General features: G+C 43.2%; 1 protein-coding gene across 1 annotated transcript in view; it reads left to right on the forward strand.

The window, feature by feature from the left end:
* Positions 1 to 7907: 7907 nt before the first annotated feature.
* SLC1A2 (solute carrier family 1 member 2) overlaps positions 7908 to 10372 on the forward strand; it is a 67283-nt gene continuing 64818 nt past the window's right edge. The window contains exons 1-2 of the mRNA XM_037739275.1: positions 7908 to 8047; positions 9905 to 10057. Of these exons, the coding sequence (XP_037595203.1) occupies positions 7918 to 8047; positions 9905 to 10057 (283 nt within the window). The 5' untranslated portion in view covers positions 7908 to 7917. The remainder of the gene's footprint in view (positions 8048 to 9904; positions 10058 to 10372) is intronic.

Below are 10372 nucleotides of genomic sequence, written 5' to 3' on the forward strand. Positions count from 1 at the left end.
TACCCCTGGCTCAAAACCGAGAGTGTACACCACGTGAATCCTCCTCAGCTTACTGAAGTTGTATGAAGTTTTCAAATGTGTTTTCCTATTGTTCCATGAGCCAGAGGCGGGTAGCCATTACTTCAGAATCGGCAGGCCTTTGGGGACTGGGCTGGCCAATGTGTTCCTGGGCCATGGCATAATCTTTATTTTTAGAAGAGGTTCCCAATTTGGGATGATCAAACACCCCACCCCAGTCTCTCACTGGGCCCTGGAGGCTCATTGTGCCTTTGTGTCTTATTTCTGTTTGGGATGGTGAGTCTATCTGAAAATGAGCAAATTTGTTGGGTCAAAGCTGGCTTAAGTCTCTGCCTAGGGAAGGATTTCGCAGAAGTCAGAGGCCATATCCTTAAGGTTGTACTCCTGATGTTCTTTGAGAGGTTATCCAGTCATTCCACTGTAGTGGGGGATAATGACAGTGGGACCTTCCCAGGCTCCCACCCACTCTGAACTCTGGGACTTTCGGTCTATAAAAAGCACAAGCAGGAATGTATTGGCAAGGGTATTTACTAAAACTCAACCATAAGTAAACCCTCTTAATGGTTATTTTGCATCATTTGAGGGATTTCAGACAAAGAACGGATATTAAAATTGAGTATCTACTACATATTAGATACTCTGTCAGTGCTTTCATAGAGAGTATCTCACTGGAGCTCTATAATGACCCAATGAGTTGCGTGGTTTGTCCAAAAGACTAAATGTCTTATCTCAGCCACCACCAGAAAAGGGACATTTTAACCAAGAATCAATGCCATGTATTTATGTAAATTCATTCCACCAAGTTGCCTTCTGGACGGTTACTAATCAGAGCTGGTATTTTAACATCTCTTTCCAAGCCAAACAAATACAATTTTTATTCATCCCTTGAAAACTTTGTCTCCTGCTACTTTGCCTTTGCAGCTTGTGTGAGGACACCAAAGGCTCAACTGACTGTATACCTGCCATTCACGGCATGAGCTGGCTTGGGCCACTGGGCCTAGGAAGTGATATGGAAAAAACGACTTCTCCTTCAATTTCTTTTTTTTCTTTTTTTGAGACGGAGTTTTGCTCTTGTTACCCAGGCTGGAGTGCAATGGCGCGATCTCGGCTCACTGCAACCTCCGCCTCCTGGGTTCAAGCAATTCTCATACCTCAGCCTCCCGAGTAGCTGGGACTACAGGCATGCGCCACCATGCCCAGCTAATTTTTGTATTTTTAGTAGAGACGGGGTTTCACCATGTTGACCAGGATGGTCTCGATCTCTTGACCTCGTGATCCACCCGCCTCGGCCTCCCAAAGTGCTGGGATTATAGGCGTGAGCCACCGCGCCCGGCATCCTTCAATTTCTTGTCTTATGCCACCTCACCAGTTCCACGGAAGTTGACTGTGCCTGGTGTACATGGTCTCTCAATGATTTGGTGGTGAGTTTGGCACTTGGCTGGTCCCAATGCCAGTTTACCTGTTTGACTGTGTTCCGAAGGCATTGATCTGCCTAACTTAGACATCTAGACTGAGAATGGGTGAAGGATGGATGAGGAATTAGAAGATGCTCACGTCTGAATTGTGTACTGAATTTGACCCCAAATTCAGCTTTATTGGCCTTAGAAAAATGTGCTTCCATAGCAGAGATAGGAAAGGTTAAAATGGACACAAAGACATAAAGTAACGGTTGTTGTTATGGTTGCTGTTGGTTTGTCTCTCATCTCTGCCTTTCCCTAGCTGTTTCTCTAGCTGTTGTGGTGCAGCTACTGGGCTGTTTCATGGTGAATGAAATGACTTGTCTTCGTAGTCAGCTCTAAGCTTATTCCATCCTGGGTACCTAGAATGGATCCACATCTTTGGAACTGAGTGCTATTACTATCCTTTCCCCTACCTGGACAATTAGAGAATCACAGAATTTTAGAATGTTAAAGAATTTCCAATTCAACCCTCTTATTTTATAGATTAAGAGAATGGGACCTAAAAAATAAAAATGGGCCAAAATTGATACTTAAACCTTATTGATATCTTACATTAAGAATGTGTTTTTACCACTTCATAGCAGTTTACCCTACTGTCTGTTGATCATGGAAGGTAATGTTACATCCATTTTATCCTCAGATTTTTCCTCTGACACACCCATTTAGCAGCAGCCCTGGAATTAGAACACAGACTTCCTGACTTCCAGTGCTATCCTGGCCCAATCTCATCATGATTCAGGATAAGTGAAGACTGTATTCTTTAGCCAGCCCCTCGGATGTACTGGATGAAGCTATAGTAAAGAGATTTATGAAGTCTGGAGTGCCTCACCAGCAGAACCAGAAAGGAATTTTGTGATTTAGCAAATGGACATTCTGAAGACACAATGAGCAGAAGAAGGGACTGAGGGAGACTTTGGTGGCTGTGACCCTTTAAGTTTCATTTACGGGATCTGTAACAACACAGTATCTGTCAGAGACAGACTGACACTGTGGTTGGTAAGCATCCTTCACACAGTTAAGCTAGGTCTTTTAGGATATAGGAAGGGTGGAGGGACTTGCCGGCTGTTGGAAATGCCAGGAAGTCTTAGAGTTTCAGGCCCTTTTACAGCAGGGGTGGCATTCTTCAGGGAGCTGGGGGAAACCCTGGATGTGGGACAATCAAAGCTGAAATCTCTGCCTCTGCTTCTTGGTGCTTGAGATGACACCGCTGGTATTTCCAGCATTCTTATTCAAATACACCAACTGTCTTAGGAGAGAGGCCCTGCAATGAATGCTGTTTTATTCTTGATACTAGAGTGACCTAGTGTTGTCCATTAGGGCAATTACTGAATGTCTTTGTCTCCCCAGTACCTCCCTAGACTCTAAAGCCTGGGGCCAGGGAGGGGAGGTTAGATGTCAGCAGTGGAAGAACAGATGGGTGAAGCCCATTGCAGACCTCACATCTTCCAGGAGAAACACACCAGTTGCTTTTAGGCTCCCTGGGGAATGTTCTGTTGCCACCTCGTCGAATCAGTAAAGGTGGAAAAAAGAATTTAGTGCCAGCTAAGGCGACACTGAAGTGTGCAGCAGGAAATCTGAATCTAACATCACATCTAATGAGCCTATTATTAGAGGCTCTTGGCAAAGCAAAGGAAATCGAATGCTAATGAAAAGCAGGTTCTGAGAATACTTTAAAACTTAGCATTAGCCCCATTCATTACATGTTCCCTTCTGAGTCACAGAGGATGATTTGCACAATAAGCTGAGCTTGCCTTGAAGCAGGACTCACATGGATTTGCATGAGAAAGAACTGGGCAGCGATTGCAAAATTAACAGCTGTTTAAATAATTCAATGGAGGGGCTAAGACTGAAGGAAATTATAGGCTCATTGTTAAAAGTTTTTAATTATCCCAACAGCTGTCCCATCACGTGGCCTTACTTTGTTGGGCAGTGGAGGCCACTTGAGAGATCTGCCTAAGTTGGCACACTGAAACTTCCAACATTAAGGCATTGCATTGCTAATATTCCTCCATTCAGGAGACACTCAAGTAGAAACAGAGTTGGTGGGCAGTGTCAGAGAGCATTAGCCTTGATGGATTTGGTGGACCCAAACCCCACCTGGGGTTTATTGCTTTGTTCTGTGTGCAGAGCCACAGGATGTAGGAAGGGAATATTAGTAAGGGGGTAAGTGTGCACACTGGACATGATTTACTGTGTTTATACAGGGGACTTCCCAGACCAGGTTTAGCACTTTCTATTCATTGCCATGAGAGCAAATTCACTGGTTGTCGTGACCTTAGGCTTTCCACCTGTATCCAACTCACCTCTTCCTGGTAACCATTTTTCTTAGGGGGAGCTGGGATAGTCATTTAAACCTTCATCATATTCACGATGGTGATAGGGCCCAGCATTACTTATTACATATTCATTTGAATCCATGTAAAAGTCAACATGTGGACCCCAGGGGGTGCATCTGGGTGGGAGTTTTAGGATTTAGATAATAAGACATTTCCAAATTGTGTATGTTCCATTTATTTGCTAAGCTCTAGGCAAATTGCATAAAATACTTGAGAAGACCCCTCATTTCTTCTAGGTTTCTATTCAAATGTCCCTTCATCACAGACACCTTCCCTGGACACTTGATACAAAATCACACTGCCTCCCCACATAGTCTCCTTCTCCTTCACCCTTGATATGGTTTGGCTGTGTTTCCACCCACATCTCATCTTGAATTGTAGTTCCAGTAATCCCTACATGTCATGGGAGGGACCCAGTGGGATGCAATTTGATCATGGGAGCAGTTACCCTCATGCTGTTCTTGTGATGGTGAGTAGTTCTCACTAGATCTGATGGTTTCATAAAGGGCTTTTCTCCCTTTTGCTTGGCACTTCTTCTTCTCCTTGCTGCCACCATGTGAAGAAGGACACGTTTGCTTCCTCTTCCACCATGATTGTAAGCTTCCTGAGGCTTCCCAAGCCATGCTGACCTGTGAATCAATTAAACCTCTTTCCTTTGTAAATTACACAGGTGTGTCTTTATTAGCAGAGTGAGAACAAACTAATACAAACCCCCTTCTGAGCACTTCTCATCACTTAAAATGTATTTATCTATGTATTTGTTCTCTCACTAAAGCACACACTCCATGATATCAAAGGCTCTTTTTGTTTATTGTGATATTGTTAACAACTATAACAGTATGGGGCCTGTAATATAGGCCCACTAGAAATTTGTGGAATAAATGCAAGAATGGTCAGAATCTGGCTGAAATGGCATGCTGCCAGTCTGTCTGCAGAAGGGCCTTATTCCCAGGGGCAAGCAAGGAGTCCTTTTAGAGCTGCTTTTTAATTTTCAATTTATCTTGGCAAACATTGATTAAGCACACAGTACTAGGTGTTAAAAGATCACAATCTTGGCCTCCTGGGGCTCATAGACTGGTGGAGAATGTAAGCATTTAAATTAAATCCATCCTTCAAGGTCTGACTCAGGTCTCAACCTCTTCTGGGACCCCTTCTTGAACATCTCTTCCTCTTCCCTGAACCTGGGTTAGACACTGCTCTTATGATTTCCCATAGACTCCTTTGCAAATTTGCTCACGGCCTGTAACATAAAGCAGACAATTACAGTGCAATGTGCTTTGTGTTTCCTCTCTGAGTAAAGGCTCTTTAAGAGTAGGGATTGTACCATAGCCATTACTGAGTATAGTGTCTGATACATAGAGTGCACTCAATAAATACAAGTTATTCCTGTTATTCACTGTTACCAGGTGTGTTTGCAATTAGCATTTATATAACCGTGTGTGTAAACACATTTTTTATAACTTATGTCTTATTCTAAAGATATATAGGCTTAGAAGCAGCTCTATATTATGTAATATTCTGTCACGCTATTTTCCGTGATAGTTCCCATGTCAGTCACTCCCTGTGTTCTGGGAGATGTCGTGATTTGTTAGACTAATTAGAATAGTTAGAATTTTTACAAAGAGTTCTAGGGGGACTCTCTGTGTTTCCAGCTGCAAACCGAGTCCCTGATTTACCTTAAAAATTGTTTTCTATGTGCAAACATCAAGAACTCTTACAATTCTTCCATATCTGTTTAATTCAAAGAGGGCAACTCACAGGAATTCTCTCAATAAATATTTGTGGATTTATAGCATTTTGATGCAGCCACTTTGATGTGGCTGTTTTAATTCAGGGCTTTGGGACCTTTTGTTATGGCCTAAAAAACAAACCATTAACGAGAAAGCAATTTTGTACAACAAAGAAATGTGTGGCACAGACATCCAATCATGTTGCTGGGTTGGGTGTGTATGCTAACCTAATGTTTGTGTCTTTTCACTTTGACATGGCTGTTTTGATGCCTGACACTTCCATTATATCATATGGATCCCGCCAGAATGTTTGCTTTAAATACTTCCTAGTCGTACTTGAACACCAACCATGTGCCTGCCTCTCATTTCAATGGCAGCAGAGATTCAAATGAAGCAGAAGGCAAGGACATTAATGATCTCAAGGGGACTGGAGAGTTCTGCCAAGAACTGGCTACAGAAATACATTCACCGTTTCCGAACACAAACTACCTCCGTTCTTTGGTCAACATTTCCTGGTTTAGAGCTTCAGATGGCTGGTTGGAGAAATGTTTGAAAATGGAAAAGGATCCCACTGCAAACATAGAAATATGGTCTACCCATGTTAAAAAGATCATTTTGATCATTTCCCTCTGCCGTGTTGTAAAATGAATTTTCTGCCTGTTTCACTTAGCGATGGGAGGAAATGGTATCTGTCGCTCACTGATCAGAAAGGCCCTCACCCGCGTGCTGTGAGCAGTCATACCCTACTTTCTTTTTCAGACAGTCTGAGTGGTCATTAGTACACACATATGTCAGGAAATCAGAAATTGCTTCAGAAATTAACTAGATGAGTAGAAAATTGGGCCATTAAGGGGAGACTAAGAAGCTTAGATTTTGACTAACACTCTCATCTGATCATTCAACATTATCCCTAATTATAAAACATTTCGTTAGCAAGTATATTAAACAGCCTGTTATGAAAAAGCAAGTCATTGTATTTGGGTTACAGGTCTTAACTCTGAGACTGGAAGCTAAGTTCTTGGTGTCTTTCTGGAATGGCAGGGCAAGTGGGTTAAGCCCCTAAACTAAATGTCATCCCTGTCATGAAGTTGATGGGTGTTATGTGTCTCTTCTTTGTGTACACTGGAGAAAGGTACTATGCTAGCAAAATTTTAATTTTTATGAAGTAGGCATCAGGCTTTTCTTTCTACACCGCAGACAGCTAGCAAGAGATAGAGTCAGGATTTGAAGCCAAGGCCTTCTGACTCCAAAATCTACACTATTCCCATTATAACCAGTTATTCCAAAACACTGGTCTGCAGCTTGATGTTGGTTCCAAAGGAAGGTTTCTCCAGTCTGTGACAAGAATGTCTGGATAAGGGCAATACCTCCTTGTCTTGTAAGCGCTGTCATCTGTTCAGAGACACCTCTCTTTCTAGGCATGAAAGGCTTGTTTTTGTTTTTCTTTTATCAAATGATGGTGATTGTAAATAGCAGCAAAAAAGACGTTGTAAGATGTCAAAGTGAAAAATTGGCCTCACTATGGCAATCCCCAAGCTTCTATCTGAAATCTTCTTGGCCTGGGAAATAGCAAAGCTGAGGAAGGAGAAGGACACCCATTACCCTGGTAAGAGCTCCTTTGGGCAGACTCTCAAGATGGCTTAGGTTTACCTGGGGCTTACCCAGAAAAGGGCTGGGCTGCATCCATTGCTGGAGGTGATTGAAATACTTCTTAAAGCCACGCTTCTTGGACTCTAAGTGGTATTAGCTCTTGGCCAGTTTAGCAGTCCTGATAATGAAGGTGACCTTTTAAAAACCACAAGAGATTGAATTTTTTTTTTTTGACTAGGTAAACTATCTTTTCCATAAAAGAAGTAAACCTTAGATGATCAGCCTTTGTGATTTTTACATGTCCAGGATGGGGAAGACTTGAGCTTAGAGACATTTTAATGTTGATGTAACTCAGTATGACTCTCCTGAAAAAGTCACCTTTTTGCTTTTGTGACAAGAACAAAAGAGCTCAGGTTTCAGAGCCAGGCCTATTTGGATTTCTATTTCTTTTAGCCTTTGCAACCTTGGTCAAGACTCACGTAAAGGTTCTGTAACATGGTAACTTCCCTCCCCAAGTTATCGTGGGGGGCAACTCTTTGGAAGACGCTACCATTGCATGTGGCCTTCCTTCCCTTTACTGCGAGGATCCACATCAGTTTTCAGTGTGTCCTGCTGTCCTGCTTATAGGTGACCCTGAGTCACACTTACTTTTATTTTCCTGCAGATGGTTCCAGTTTCCAACTGTGCCTGGACAGGTTTCTACTAGTCAAGCCCCTGCAGCTGTATAGGGGAGGTGCCAGTCTCTCTAATCTCTGCCTTCACTTCTGTTTCAGTGCCAACAATATGCCCAAGCAGGTGGAAGTACGAATGCACGACAGTCACCTCGGCTCGGAGGAACCCAAGCACCGGCACCTGGGCCTGCGCCTGTGCAACAAGCTGGGAAAGAATCTCCTGCTCACCCTGACAGTGTTTGGTAGGTACCTGCACCACTCCACCCCAAGCCCCCGCTTCTCCGGGTGTCTCCAGGCTCTATGGGGCAGCTGGTCTCAGCAGCCAGCCCTTCCACCAGAAGGGAAGCCACGTGGTTTGCCTAGGGCCCTTTCTGCCCAGGCTTCAGTGATATAATTTTCCTCCTCACCTCCTCTAGCCGTTCATTCTCTTTCGGATTCTAGTAGTTCTCAAATTTTATGCAAATAAATATCTTGTAAGAGTGTTGGCATGCAGATTCCTATACTCATGGAGACTTTGCTTTGGACCGTCAGAAATGAGGCCCTGCAATCTACATCGTAGCAAACCTTCTAGGTGATTCCAAAGCAGTGGTCCATGGACCACATTTAGAGAACCACCTGCATCAAGATAAGCACAGGTAATCCACAAAACCCCACTAAAATGGTTCCCAAGGTCTGAGCTTCTCCAGACACATCATTAATTTAGGTAACTTGGACACATTAGGTAATGAGGTCAGTGTGGAAGATGTTTGTTTCGATGCCTTAATCTGCTCGAGCTCCATCTTGCAAGTCCTCCTCCTCTGCTTCAGGCCTCACCCAGATGATGGTTGTTCTCACGCTGTTGTTACAATCTTGGTCTTAGATTTTCCATGAGGGTTTATTGGAAATGGGGCGAGCTGCAGTTTCTTGTAATGACAACCACACCATTTCCTTTCTCGATCCCTCCCTTGTTCTTCAGCTCTCACTTAGGTTACACAGAGAAGCAAAGAAGAACTTGTCCTTCCCACCCGCTCACCCCCGCATGCTTACCTGCACCCCTCCATTCCATGGCCTTTCCTTTGAGGCAGTCATCTTGGTTGCCAGTGGTTCAGGGTCAGGACTGGGAGCTTTTCATAGCTAAGTTTACTTAATAAGAAACCACAGGCATAGTTGGGTTTTCCAAAGGTTACCCACCATATAACCACATCTCATTCATCACAGGACTTGAAGTAGCTGGAGAGTATGATTTTCATCTGCAGAAGAAAAAAAAATCAGGCTTTCAGCCACATTGCTCCCTCCACATCCATAGAATTAGCATCTTAGCCCACATTCCTGGGACTCCCTTCCTCCCTTATGGCCAGTGGTACTATGACCCAACTTGTTTTTCTGCAATGCTCATTCATGTTGGCCACCCATTTGCAGAGATCTGAAATTTTTCTTGTGGGATCTTTGAGTCTGTAAAGTAAAAGGTCCCTGCCAGCATCTCTGCCTAAATTGTTTCCTCCAAAATTATGTATTTTAGAGTCCATTCTTGAGCTCCATAAGAGCAGCAATCTAAAAACTATGTAAAAGGACATAGATGTCAAGGACAAGCCTTGAGGGTGAGCCATGGGGAAATTATTGGAAGCCAAAGAAAATAGACAGGAAGAAAAAAAAATAGAATTCATACTAGCTTGGTCAATTAAATGTTCTTTTTATCTGGCCTCCAATTGCAATGAGAAGACACACATTAAACGCCATCCCATGGGGCCAAGTTTGGGCTGGGCGAGGAAGCAATAACTGTCCTTGTGGGTTATTTCTATGGACAATTTCTGGCTCCAAGTAGACAAATAGCCTCAAATAAGTTGGAGTCAAGTTGCCAGTGTGCACTTTCATAAAGCCTTGAGAAGGTTCTCCTTGACTCTTTGGGTGCTGACTTTTAGAATAGTTGGAGGTACAGAAAGTTCTTTCGCTAGTCATCAAAATCAGCTTCATTATCTAATGCTGTTTTTTTCACATGTTATTCATCATCTAATACTGCCAAAGTGTGAGAAAGGCCACTATTGCTGAAATAAGTATCTAGAATTGTTAGTCATTTGACAAGGGCAAAAAATAAATTCAGATTTTTTCCCCCTTCCTTTTAGGTGTCATCCTGGGGGCAGTATGTGGAGGGCTTCTTCGCTTGGCATCTCCCATCCACCCTGATGTGGTTATGCTAATAGCCTTCCCAGGGGATATACTCATGAGGATGCTAAAAATGCTCATTCTCCCTCTAATCATCTCCAGCTTAATCACAGGTAAGACCACCTGACTACTGCCTGGCTGACATGGTTCATACTCCAGCTCCGGCTTTTGGATTGACTGTAGAATCTGAATTTGGTTGAGCAAATGTGCTTGTCTATGACATTTCATTTCAGAGCTTTGGTTTTCCTGTCTCTGAAATGGGGATAATTAACCCTAAAGAAATAAAAGCTAGGCTGGGCACAGTGGCTTACACCTGTAATCCCAGCACTTTGGGAGGCCGAGGTGGGCAGATCAGCTGAGGTTGGGAGTTGGATACCAGCCTGACCAACATGGAGAACCCCATCTCTACTAAAAATAAAAAAATTAGC

This window comes from Cebus imitator, unplaced genomic scaffold (assembly GCF_001604975.1).
Source record: "Cebus imitator isolate Cc_AM_T3 unplaced genomic scaffold, Cebus_imitator-1.0 Scaffold66, whole genome shotgun sequence".
In the NCBI taxonomy this organism is placed as follows: domain Eukaryota; kingdom Metazoa; phylum Chordata; class Mammalia; order Primates; family Cebidae; genus Cebus; species Cebus imitator.